Genomic DNA, 13,928 nt, shown 5'->3' on the forward strand with positions numbered 1-13,928 from the left:
CCTATTAGCAAACAGAGAAAGCCTTATGTTTTGAGACCTAAGATCTATGTTTATAGGGGGCAAAAATGGATAGCAGTTAAAAACTACAAAAATAGAGGAGTGTCACATCCCTCTCTCCCTCTCCCTCCTCCTGCCTTGAAAGATAAATTCAATGGGGGGTGTCTATTTTTAACCTCCTGTTCTTTCCTTTTGGCAGAGCAATCAGTGTTAGCTGAGCTCTTTGACGGAAGGGAGCCAAATAACCCCATTTGCTGCCTTTTGCAATGACCAGCAGCTTTTCCCAGCTGCTGGAGGGAAACCTTTTCACGGGAAGCCCAGTTCTACAGCAACACCATGACCAGCAACAATAGTCCCGAGGAGCCACTTTCCACAACAACTGTTAGTTCAGTTCTGGTTGAGGCTGGGAATTGCAGAATTGTCATTGCTCTTCTTAAGGTAAGCAGAACAGAGCCTAATTCTGCCTCTGGGCTAGGTTGGTATTCTGTACTCGGCTCAAATGTTCACGTATAAAAGTTAATGCTGAGCTGCCGAAGGAAAAAACCCCAAGGAGCAGGATAATGTACTGCAAGTTTCTGATGAGTGAAAGAGTTTAAAAATCAATCAAGCATCATTCAAGAGAAATAATTTGCTTTTTGATGAGCAAATTTAAAAATCAATCAGGCATCATCCCAGATAAATAATTCGCTTTCTTTAAAGACATATTGACTAAAATTAAATAAACAGCACAGCAAAGTGTGCAGGGACATCTTTGTTTGCATGTAGTTTTTCTCTGATTGTGATTGCATTCACTGAGAATTTATAACTTTGTTTTCCATATTGTTAAGGACTATATTCAGTTTATAAAAGTGCATTAACCTAAGCTGATTAACTAAAGGAATCATTATGATGTTAATGTATAGGGGAATCATTAATGCTCATATATTGCAAATATCAATTTGCATTTTACAAAGTAAAAAAAGGCTTATTTAAAACCTTAATGAGTATTATTTCACCATCTCATTTTAGTATACGCATTCATTGCACATCTTCTCTATTGAAAGTTATGTATGCTAAAGTTTATGTGCTACTTATTTTTATGTGAGCCACTGAGACATGGTTTTGATTATGATGACATGCAAACATCTTTAATATAAATAAATAAATATTTATAAATAAAAGTAAAATATAGTTATGGCTTGCAAAGGAAAGTCCAGGCTGATCCAAAATAGTGAAGTTCACATTAGACCTATTAAAATAAACATGTAATTTAGTAGCCTTAGTTCTATTTATTTAAATACTTCTACTCTAAGCATGACTTCATTTAGATACAGCTCATAATCCTTTATGTCAGGTGTTGTAACCCACAACTCATGGATTGCATGCTGCCCCAGAGAGCTAGTAATATAGCTGGTAAACTTTTAGCATTATTTATACATAATGGTAAACTTTTAATTTTATTTATACATAATATACATTAACTATATTATATAATTTTATATACAGCCCAAGACAATTCCTCTTCACTCAATGCATCCAGGCAAGCCAAAAGGTTGGACCCACCTGCTTTATATCCTTTGTTGATTTTAGCTTATTACTGTCTGAACCAATTACTGTACAAAAATGTGGAGTGCCGTATCTGCTTGGAACAATGTTTGCTTATATTTTTGTTTTAGTGTGGCAAATGGGTACAGCTGCAGCTCGTTGAATCAGCACCAAATTTATTAGAAATTGGCAGCAATGAAGAAGAGACCAAAAAATTATTACATGATCATGAACTTCTCCTGACTAAGCTTAAGGTAAGAGAAATAATACAACCTGAAATGCTGTAATTTGTGGTTTTCACTGTGATTTCAAAATTGAAAATGACCATTCAGCAGAATTATGGGCATTATCATAATCAATCATAGAAGACGTGAGGAGTTCTTCCACATTATTAAAATAAGCCTTAAAAAAAAAATATCAAGCAGTGAATTATCGTTTCCCAGCAGCTCTTCAGACATGTCTGTATCAAACTTCTCCTAAACCCTTGCTTCAGAGATAGGAGTTGACAACTACACATGATCAGCATCCAGAGACAAACATTGACAAATACTTGCTTCTGATGGCAACATCAATTTTCATGTTTTGTGAATGGCTACCACCAGGTGGCAAAGTCAGTTATAAGCATTGACCTTAAGTGCCCTCCAGATGTGTCGGACTATAATTTCCAACCAACTTCATTGGCCTGTCTGGCTGAGGATCATGGTAGTTATACTCTAACAAAAGTGGTAGGCAATAAGTTGTCAAGTCTAATATAATGGAAAAGGATCAGGATGGAAGGATAACAAACAAGAACAAATCAACAGTTGCATTTACTCCCTAGATTGGCAAAGTATAGTTTTAAGTCCCTGAAAGAAAGATGATATGGTACTCTTATTCCCTGCTATTTTTATTTCAGCTCCCAGAACCATACATCAGTATGTACAACTGTTGGTGTAATGTTTCAATGGACACCATAGCACACATGGAATTAAAATGAGTTTATCTTCCATTTTATAGTCCTCTTTATCATACTTACCAATAACAACATTAGGGGAGTGCAAAATTCCAGATGAAATACTAAATGGCAGTAGTTCACACAGTCTTTAGACATTTTTGCAACAGATATCTGGTAGCTCATTTAGTCTAATTAAAGTAGATAGCTACTTATCAGGACTATCTGACTTTATAGTTCATAACATACTGAACTATAGTCCTTGACTTACTACCACAATTGAGCCCAAAATGTATGTTGCTAATGAGAAATTTGTTAATTTTCCCCATTTTATGACTTTTCATGCCACATTTGTTAAGTGAATCACTGCAGTTATTAAATTCATAATATTATTGTTAAGTGAATCTGGCTTTTTCATTGACTTTGTGTTGGAATTCATTGTTGGAACGTATTTTTATGCAACAACTACAGTAGTATTTAGCCAGTAGATGGCAGTGTTTACAAGTTTGGATCTATGGTATATACTCTGTGCTCTTTTGTTCTAAATAGAGTTTTCAGTTTCCTGTTACAGTTATATAGTTGAGAAGTAAAGCACATGGTGACTGTATTCTTAGTTTGCTCTGTGGTGCTATATATATATATAACAGAATGTCTAATACAGGAATGTCAAATTCCCAGCCCGCAGGCCAGATGCGTCACACAATGGCCACGCTCACGCCCAGTTTGGCGAATGGTCACTAAATGAACTGTTGTAAGTTGAGAACTACATGTATTAACCCTGTTAGCTAAGACTTTTGGCATATCCAGTTCAGAAACAACTCTACATTGGTCAGAGGAAGGTGACCTCTCAGATGGTAGAGCTTGTTATCATGAAAAGGCATCCCGTTGTTAGTACTCAATTTTTTGTTATTGTCTTTTTTTCAAAAGACAAGAGGGTTAAGGTGTCTGAGGTGGGTGTCAACATTGCAATACCACAATCAAAACCACCTCCTGTTATGTGTTGCTTACAAAAAAAGGAGGAGAACATACTTTGAATGCAGGAGTATAGCCACAATATTGGCTTATTTATTTATTTAAAACATTTATATAGCCACTCATCTGATACTGAACTCTGGGTAGCTTCCAACCAGCAGTTAGAACAGCATCATTGTACAATTAATGCATATTTCTATTAAAACCACAAATAGTTGCTACTTCAGTTCAAACAAGACATTTGGGGCCATTTTGTCATTGGCAGGAAGCTTATGGCAAGGGAAAAGTTATTAATAGTTCAGAAGAAAAGACATTATCTGGCTCCTGGAGGTGCCATTCATCACCATACTCACAATGCCCAGGTCTCCTGGGTGTAATGGGACAACATTAGATATTGCAAACTATTTAAATACTGTACACAGGAACCTCAAACAATATACTCTGAATTTTAGCACATACGGTATCAATTTGCAGCGTGCAGCTTCCACTTTGTGCCATGTATTCAATACAAATAATGACAGGAGCTTCCTTTCCATAATAAAAGCAGAACATGCTGATTTTGTGTGCTGATCTTGAACAGAACTTGGATCTTGTAAGCTGAGGAGAACGACATATTAAAGAAGTAGTTAAGGAAGACATTCATTTCTGAACATCACAAGGAGGAATAAAAAGCTTCCCAGAAGCAGAAAATTTCTCCATGGAAGTTCTAAATCATGGCGGCATCACAGGACATTTTCCCCCATTGCTAAACTGGGCATAGGCGTTGCCAGCACGTGATGCATCCAGCACACGGGCCATGAGTTTGACAGACCTGTTCTAAAGCAATGCATTCCTCATAATGAACCTACTTCCACATTAGTAAGAAATAAATTTCGTAGAAAATTATGTATTGAAATCATACTGGGAAGCAATCAAGCAAAGCAGAATTAGAATTGATTCAGGAGGCAAAATTCAGACAGGAGGTAGGGAACTATGTTATGTATAAAATTATTTTCACTTGGTAGGAACACATCATATGTTTCCTCGAGAAATTCATGGTGATGTTCACTTCTCCAATTTTTCTCACAACCACTCGATGAGGTAAGCAGGCAGAAAGCACCTGTCCCACAGGCACCAGGTGAGATATTGTGGCAGAGAGTAAACTTGAACATGGCCATCTCCAAGTCCTAGCCCAACATTCTAAGCACATTCCAATGCTTCAACAATGAAACTTGAAAGTTTATTTATAAATGAAATAAATATTTATTATTTCTAATATCTTTATAGAGTGTTATAACATGTAAGATCCCTCAATGTGAATCTGAAATCTGGAAATGAGAAGGGGCCACGTAGCTGTTTGGAAGAGTCTCTTTTACTTCTTAAAATCTTTCTGCCTCTGATCTATATCCTAAAAATATCCATTTGCACACCTTGAAAACGTAACACCTGGCATCAGTCAGCTTGCCAATAGTGAACAACAGGGAAAGATTTATCTACAGTAAATAAAGTATTCAGTAAACCTGAAGCCATATTGGCCAGGAGTTCTTGGGACTATAGTCCTCAGCATGTCTGTAGGGCGACAAATTAGAAAAGACTTAAGTAAAAAGGCTTCAGTCTGCTCCAAGCAGAAATGGACTGTTTTAGACCTGGTTAATTTGCTTGCCTCACAATCTTCCATATACAATTATTCATCTCACCTCCATAGATCCAGGCCTGGAATGGCTGAGAGAATTTTAATTTAATGCACTTGTCAGAGCCCTTTAGCTGGTTAACATTTTCAAAGGACAGAGGCCCGTTCCTCAGGTTGTCTACTTCCCATTTTTAGTCATAGACATTGTTTTCTAGTAATGGAGTCCTTTCGACCGTAATGTTTATCTCCTTGAGTCAATATGTTTTCTTTGAATATGAATTCCATGTGATGGTAAGGAATAATGCAAATGACAAAAAGTGGAGCTGAAGATAAAATGGTGAAAAAAAAAAAATAAGGAGGATGAGATAATAATAGCTAGCAGCCTTTTCAGACTTAGGTTTAAGGAGATTAGATTAAATGCTGGGACAAGGAGAAAATCTAGAGAATTTGAAGTGTGGTGTTATCGGCGTTTTGTTAATGTTCAGTTTTATTTCTGCTTTTCAGCAGAGATACGTGAAACAGATTTTAAAAAGATGCTAGGAGGGGAAATTATCTGAATCTCAGTATGGGAAATATAGAAATCTTATTAATTTAGGAAGTTGTGGTGGTTGATCATATCTTAATGGGAATGCATTTTGTAAACTGGCTACACTCTTGAACTTAGTTTTTTCTATAAAATCGGGAAGATTTTTTACCCAGTTAGATTGCTCCACCAGCTGCAGGCGTCTAATGAAATTCTAATGAAATATTATAACACATACATTGCAATTATAATCTTGCTATTATACATTATTATAAGATCTGTTGGTAATTGTTCCTAAACAAAATTTAAAATAATAGAAAATATGATTCAATTAAGGGAAAGTGCTTTGTACAAAGCTATTTTATGTATGCCTGTTGAACTGATGTCCCATTGGGTGTTAGGAATTGTTGTTTTATTCCCTGAAATTCATTGATTTTTCAGTTATTTGTTGAATCAGTCTACCTTTTACTTATGGATTTCTTAAGGAAACTGGCTTGCTGTATGAATAGTGTCAAAAATATAAGGATCAGAGTTACTTCAGAGTTTTGAATGAAAAATCTGGTTTGATTTATTTTGCAATTCATTTGTTTGTGTCCTTGATTTCTGACAAAAAAAGCCCATTTGGGAGAATGACTGTACCATTCTCTTAACAGTCATTGCTTAAGAACAGTAGTGATTTGCTTAATGACCACTATGACAAATACGAAAAAAAATCGATCCAGTTACATAGATGTCAGGACTTACAACTGCAATGACTTAAAACCAGATTTTCATTTCCAATTGTGACTGACGACTTTTCTAGCTAGTAAGAGATATGTCTTTGCTGGGATAATTGTATGAAGTGCATGAATATTCAATGAAGAATCTACACTTTGTTGTGAAATATTCTGTGAAACAAATTGTTATGCTTGGTGTTCTGTGAGGGGATTCAACTCTGAAAGTGAGTTAGAGGATTTGGGGAATGTATCTACACATTCCTGCCTGGTTGCCAAGGTCCTGTTTTGTGTCATGTAGTAAAGGTCACAATGGACTGGAGTAGAGGCCTTGGAGTGTATGCATAAACTCTGCTCTACATAATGAGCTTTCTTTCTGAAAACACAGGCATGAGTGAATAAGTTTGTCAATACTCCTTAAAATTCATTCAGAGAGCTATTTATTATTTTATTTGCTCCATCCCAAATAGAGGAATGAATTAGGAGAGAATCTAGTTTAGGAGAAAATATTCATGTTTTGTTATAATAACGAAGAATATCTATATAACTTGGTGGTGTGAGTTGTTGGGTTCTTGGGTCATGATTTTACCTAGTCTGGTGATGAACAGCTGGATGTTTGTCTTTCGGAGGAGGAATATTGTCTGTTTTAACACATTAGATTGTGCTATATATTCTGTTTATCCTGGAACCTGTGAGAAGGGCTTTATGTCCTGTGAGATATAAAGAGATATTCCAATTAGAAAGTGAAACAATAGCATAAAGTATTATGAACATTTTTTTTCCACAAGAACATCTTGCTAGAAAGGCATTTCTAAGTCTTTGCATCTTTTAAGTCTTTATAAACTCTTGCTTTTGTTCATATTTCACTTGATTACCAGTGCTTCAGGTCTGTAACACCTCAGTATGTGTGTGTGTGCGCGCGCACACACACACACACACACACACATCTTATGCTAAGACCTTAACAAACTCTCCTATATTGCTTACTGTCAATTTTTGTAGGGAAAGGGCTTCAACAAATTGCTCTCAGTGGGACTCCCTTCTTGTTTCTGCGCCTATTGTCTTTTATTAGCTCTTTCCCTTGGTCCACACTGCTGCTTTGCTCCTCAAGAGAGCAGATTAGCAGGTACTGGTAGCAGGGGAGAAGGAGAAGCACAATAAGAGATAAGCAGTGGCCCTTTGCTGCAGTGGGAATTTTGGCGGGAAGGAGAATAGTAAATAAAGAATCGTAAAAATAGGGATTCTCTACAAGAAGAGTAGCCTCAATCTGCTGAACATTCATATAATTAGATACTGTGACTCATTCAATCAATTTGATAAGTCTTATTTATCACAGCTCAAAGAGATCAGCCTGGAAAAAAAAACACCATACTACATTAGATTCAGGAAAGCAAGAAGTAACATTTACAACTTCCATTTATTCAGACTAACTGTTTGCTTAAGCAATAGTTTCTTTGCCTCCAATCTTGTTACATTTGTCTGTTACTTTTTTTAAAAAAAATATTCCTATTTCACTGTATTATTATATTCATGTCCAAAAGCATCTCAAGTAAGTGGTTCAAAGAGCCTCATCAGAATACATTTGTAGCTACCTTGCCCAGGTATATAAATATAATGCAGAAAGTTCATGGCTCAGTGGTAAAGAGGTGTGGGGGGAAAAATCGAGATTGAATATATGATATATCAAGAAAAGGCGAAGGAAGACTTCCATCTGAAACATCAACTAAATGGATAACAGTTTGCTGCACCACACAAAAATGGGCCATTTACACATTGAATATACATTTGGATAAAGTCAATGATGTCCTGCAGATATCTGTTCATTTTTCTTTTATTTCTCTCACCTGCCACAGCATTTCCTATTTTTTTTCCACAATCCATGCAGTATAATTCTTCTTTTTTTTTTTTTTACCCTTTTAGTATTCTCCCCTTCCTAGAAGTAGGTCACTTTGAGATGTCACATCCAGGAAGGTCTTTTTCTCAAGTAGCTCATTCATGTGTTTTAAGCTCCTTCCCCTCCCATTTTAGTACGCATTTAGTAATTCAGCTGGCTTTCAAGTGTTAGTTTTCTGCCTATAGAAGATAAATAGATGCCTTGTGGAGCATGAGAGGAAACAAACCACTTCTTAATCTTCTTTCCCACATCATATATCTGAGCGGGGAAAGGGCTTTATTTTTTTTGCCAGAAAGAAAGAAATGGGGAAAAGACCTGCAGAAGGACAATCAGAACAGTTGAATAATCAGCTTGAAGAATATTAAGGGCAATCAATCGGCTTAGTCAGGAAATATCCAAACATCGTTCTCTAGCCACCAAAGTGGTCAGAGTGCAATGGTAGGAATGCTAGATTGGTAATGGAAGATACAAAATTGCCTTGCTATTCAGTTGTGTGTTGTTTTGTGACAACATACACTTGGATAATAGCATGAGCTGCCATCTGGAAGGGCTAGAAGATGGGTTCCTAGAAGCATTGCTAGGCTAAGGGAAAAGACAATTTGAAAGCAGAAGATGTGTTAAGGGGCACTTAGTCATTTTTATAACATGCTCCTTTATTCCAAATTTCATCCCTCCCATCAGCTGTTTTTTAAGTTGCTGGATTCTGTTACAGAGTTGAAATCAATGTGGTTTTTATCTGATGCTAGGAGAAAATGGTAAAGGAATTCTTCTGTGGGTTCTTGAACAAATAGTATTCAAAGGAAAGAGGAGAATACTGTTTAAAATATTTCTTGCTGTCTTTCATTTAATTTCTCTTGCTTTAACCCTGGGGTATTTGCTTTTAAAAGCAATAGCAATAGCACTTAAACTTATATACTGCTTCACAGTACTTTGCAGCCCTCTCTAAGTGGTTTACAGAGTCACCATATTGCCTCTAACAGTCTGGGTCCTCATTTTACTGACCTCAGAAGGATGAGAAAGAGCCAGTGAGAAAGGCAAACATATTTGCTATTCTAATCATGGGCTTTGCTTCCCCTTAGGGAATTGCACCTGAAATGAAAGTAAATGAATAAATTATGTGATTTGTGTGAACCTTATTGTTTGAAAAATCTAGAACAAGTCATTTCCCCCCTCAAACTTGGAAACATTTACAATATAATAGGAAAATATGAGCCACGCTCATTGCAGTGCTACCAGATCAAGGCTGCAAGAATCTGGACAACACTAAAGTGGAAAATTCTTTTTTTTGTGTGTGTGTGTGTCATTTAATGGATCTTCCAGATTTTTTCCACCAAAATGTGCTTGCCATAATTGATCAATTTTCATATATGGGATATGTGCAAAAATCTATTTTTAAGATGTAAATTATGTTCATTCTTTGGGTGTTTTCCTACCTAGATGAAAGAGTCCGTTTTACATGAAACCACCCTTAAACTGTGAATTATTTTTAGAATATTTTTTTCTGATAGATGGAATATTTAATCCATAGATCTGGAGTGGAGAAAAAGATTCTAGTGGCATTATTGAACTCATGAAATTTTCCAATGCAAAGTATTGTGATTTCTCTAAAGCAGAGGTGTCAAACTTGTACATGCTGATCATGCCCACGCCCGGTTTAGCAAAGGGGGAAAAGATTGTGATAAGTCACATGATGATGCTGTGACGACGCGAGTTTGACACCCCTGCTCTAGTCTAAAGAGTCCTTATATGAAAAATTGCCATCCAAACTCTTTTTAACAGAATGCCAAATGAATAAAAAACAACAAGAAGACAATTTATTCCCTAAATACAAGCCTCTATGAAATATACAAAGAGCCCAAGATGATTTGTGAGAGAAAACAAGGAACCTGGCCAATGCTTTCAGGCAAAAACCTTGTATTTTGCTCTTGGTCCTACATTTTGTTGATACTATCTGATTCCCTTTCTGGAATTAAAGTAAATGCTTTGTATGTAAAATGATCCAGGTGTATTCCCAATATCTTCAATGGAAATCTATTCCAGGCAACTTGCCTGATCTCTACTGGAAATCTTGTGGCCTTGAGACCAGCCCAAATAAATAATACTTAGCATTGCAGATTACTATGTACAGCTCCAAAAATTAACTAGGATTGGCCATATGGAATGCAGTATCCCAGCTATCAAATTAACTAGGATTGGCCATATGGAATGCAGTATCCCAGCTATCAATTCTACCTGCTAGTTTGTTTTTTACTGTAATTTTTGCAGTCATGAAAGCAACAGTGTAGTTATTTAAAAGACTGCTGTATTTACCAAGAATCACTCAGACTATTAAGGCTAAATTAGGTACTGAACTAAAAGGCCTAAAAATTGTTTATTTAAAACATTACAGACTTTGGACAATTTATATCCTAAATTCAGAAATGGTTTGAATTATCAACAGACCCTATGTAATTGTCAGAGCTAAAAGGTTTAACAGAAATCGCTTATTTTTTCAGTTTCCATTCTATTTCAACAATCACAGTCAAAGTATGTCACAACTACCAAAAAAGTGTTTTTCTTGGCTGTTACAGAAAGAGAAATTCCATTGTGTTAAAAACAGATGGTGTGATTTTATTCCCTGACCAGTGATGGGATTCAAAGTTTTTTACTATCGGTTCTGTGGGTGTGGTTTGTTTGGTGGGCGTGGCTTGGTGGTTATGTCACTGGGTGGGTGTGGCCAACTCAGCATGGTGGTGTGGCACCTTGCTGCGAGTGATGTCACATGACTGATGTTCCAAAGACAGGGTGATTTACTACATAACTTACCCCCCGCTTCGTCCACCCTTGGGTTGATGGAAAAAAATCCCAACTAAAGATCGTGACTGCCTGCCAAAGCTGCCTGCTGACTGGGTTTTGTTTTGGGGTGGTTTTTGGTTTGTTTTTTGCCAGAAGCCCCTCGGAGATAAATTTGCACTGCCAAATCTTACTGTACCTCGTTGTTGTGGCGCTGCCTGTTGCTGCTGCGGGTGCTGCTGCGGGCGTCTGGCTGCCCAAGTAAAAAACCACACTGGCTCAGGGTGATTGTGAGGATCAAGAGGGGAAGCCAAGGCGCCTACCCCATAGCAGCCAACTTCGCTCTCTCTCACTCTGGTTAGGTGCTCCTGGCATGCACAAGGAGCATGAAGAGAGGCAGACACTGCGCGGATGCATTTTAAAAGTCAGAGAACTTTGCCCAAGACTTCTCATGTATTCTCACCTCTCACCCAATGATGAGTTAATGGAGATCTAACAAAATGTCTTCCAGCTGTTAAAGATTGACTTTAAGAGTGCCCCCATGGAAGAAGCCGAGAACCTAGAGCAAAAGTAGCGGCGGCGGGGGCGACAGGGGCATGTGATGTGTCCCTTTGTGGTCCCCTCCCGGCTGACAGCCAGGGCGTTGGCATCTCCTCTTTTCCTCAGAGGTGCAGTGTCTGCCTTCCTTCACACTCCTTGTGGAGGGCCACACAGGCCCCTGTCTCCCCCGCCGCCACTACTTTTGCTCTTGGTTCTCGACTTTTTCCATGGGGGTGCTCTTAAAGTCGACCTTTAAGTGGTCCCGGGACATCTGCCCACCTACCCGGTGCTGCCCTCCGGGAGCATGCTTTCTCCCTTCTCCCAGCAGACACGCCTCTTCCAGCCCGGCCTAGCCAGCCAGCATGTGGGTGGGCAGATGTCCCAGGAGTCTCCTCCAGCCACTCCTTTTTTGGTGTGAGAAGCCTCCTCCAGCTGCCTCTTTCGGCATGAGAAACCTCCCACAACCTGGCTTCTTCTCTCCTCCTCCTCGGCCATACAGAACAAACAGGAAAAGAAGGAGGAGAGAAGCAGCCAGGTTGTGGGAGGCTTCTTGCGCTGAAAGAGGCGGCTGGAGGAGGCTTCTGGCATAGAAAAAGAGTCACCTCTAGCCACCTCTTTTTCATAGCAAGAAGTCTCCTCCAGCCGCCCCTTTTTTGATGTGAGAAGCCTGAAGCTGCCGCTCCACTTCTCCAATGAGCCGGTGCATGTTGTGCTTTTTTGGGTGGGGCAGGCGGCAGTTGCAGGCTTCTTGCAGTGAAAATTACTGATCTCTGGCTTCGCTCACTTCTCCAACGGTCTGGTGCTGCCCTGTTCTATGCGCTGGCTGTTTGGACTTGCCAGGCCCTGCACATAGAACAGGGTGTTTTTTTTCCGGTGGGGCTGGACTCAAGCCTCACCAAAAAAAGCATGCAGCAGCTGCAGGCATCTCACAACAAGTGGGGGGGGGCGAGAAGCCCCGGGACATCTGCTCACCCACCTGGGCTGGCCGGGCTGGGCCAGGCTGGAAGAGGCACGTCTGCCAGGAGAAGGAAGAAAGCATGCTCTGGGAGGGCAGGCAGGCAGGCGTATGTCCCTGGCTGCTGCACATGTGCACTGCATGTGTAGTGGCTGCACATGCAGTGCACATGTGCAGCATCCCCGGGACATCTTCCCGAGCTGCACCGCAGCCGCCATCTGGTAGGGAGAGCTAGGAGAGCAATTGGGGCAAGTGAGCAACTGGGCGACCAGGTGATCGGGTCAGGGGCATGGCCAGCCAGGGCTCACCAATGGTTCGGCGACCCATGCCAAATCACCGCTTCTTCTGAACCGATGTGAACCAGTTGAATACCACCTCTGTCCCTGACTTTCCTAAAGCATGGATGTGTTCTGATTTTCCTGGATAACTTCACTTGTAAATTTGGAGCAGAGAAAAATATAAAAAGAACCATGTAGGATCCAACCAAAAAACTCATATAGTTTTGCTGAGGACTCTCAGAGGCATCTGTGGGGAAGAAGGGATTTTAAAAAAGAAACCTCAAGATCAGGGATGTCAAACTTGATTTCACTGAGGACCACATTAGGGTTGTGTTTGACCTTGGGAGGGTTAGGGTGGGCATGGCCAGTTGGGCATGGCCAGCTTGACGTCCCTCATGTTGGGGGCGCCTGTGGTGGCTGAGTGCTCTGCCAGCAAAAAATGGGTTCCTGAGCTCTGTTTTCAGCAGTGACGGTCTCCTGCAACCCTCTGCCAGTGAAAACGGAGCTCAGGAGGGCCACAGGCAACCCTCCCAACCTTTGTTTTTGCTGGCAGAGGCACCGCAGGCTGGTCCATCGCTGTTTCCAGGGTGGCCCCATGGGCCAGATATAAGCAACCCATGGGCTGGATCCAGCCCCTGGGTCTTGAGTTTAACACCTTTGCTTAAGGTGGTAGACATAACCACATGGTAAAAGCTCAGCTCCCTATGTGTGTTGATGTTCAAAGGGATGGAGTTTTTATTGAGTAGTTGCGTTGTGTTCTCTTGACTTTTTTTTTTACCCCATTCTACTGGGAACTCCACTATCAGGGTGCAATTTGTGGTCTTTCTAATTATTATCTCATGGAATAAATTAGGTTGAGAAATCTTATAGCTGCCAATACTGAAAGTAATATATTGCTATCACAACTTGTATTCATTAACAGCAGTATCCTGCATGAGCTAGTTTAATCCCCTTTAAAGTTGTCCCAGCTAATAATTATTACCATGTAAATGGGCTGGATAGTGAAAGAGTGAATCACATCTATTATATGTTCTGGTCTTAAACATAGGTCCTGGATTTAGTTGGCAGTGCTTTAGGCTCATTGAAATTAACACAATAAATTAGTCCTGATTTCAGTGGAATTAAAACATGACCAAATTAGTCTATTTTCCACAAAGTCTAGTTAGGTGGTATTACAAACTATTTACAATTTCTTATGGTACGACAACAACTTAAAGAAT

The 13,928-nt window shown here is 39.4% G+C and overlaps 1 protein-coding gene across 2 annotated transcripts in view; it reads left to right on the forward strand.

Moving 5' to 3' along the window:
* The first annotated feature begins 203 nt into the window (after positions 1-203).
* Positions 204-13,928, forward strand: part of CCDC141 (coiled-coil domain containing 141) — a 127,590-nt gene continuing 113,865 nt past the window's right edge. The window contains exons 1-2 of one of the 2 annotated variants that reach the window (XM_026668060.2): positions 204-435; positions 1,653-1,775. In XM_026668060.2, the coding sequence (XP_026523845.2) occupies positions 334-435; positions 1,653-1,775 (225 nt within the window). In that variant the 5' untranslated portion in view covers positions 204-333. The remainder of the gene's footprint in view (positions 436-1,652; positions 1,776-13,928) is intronic. The other variant, XM_087949666.1, reaches the window with a different exon arrangement.

This window comes from Notechis scutatus, chromosome 1, assembly GCF_049901735.1.
Source record: "Notechis scutatus isolate UNSWTSFEM ecotype Mainland chromosome 1, rNotScu1.2, whole genome shotgun sequence".
In the NCBI taxonomy this organism is placed as follows: domain Eukaryota; kingdom Metazoa; phylum Chordata; class Lepidosauria; order Squamata; family Elapidae; genus Notechis; species Notechis scutatus.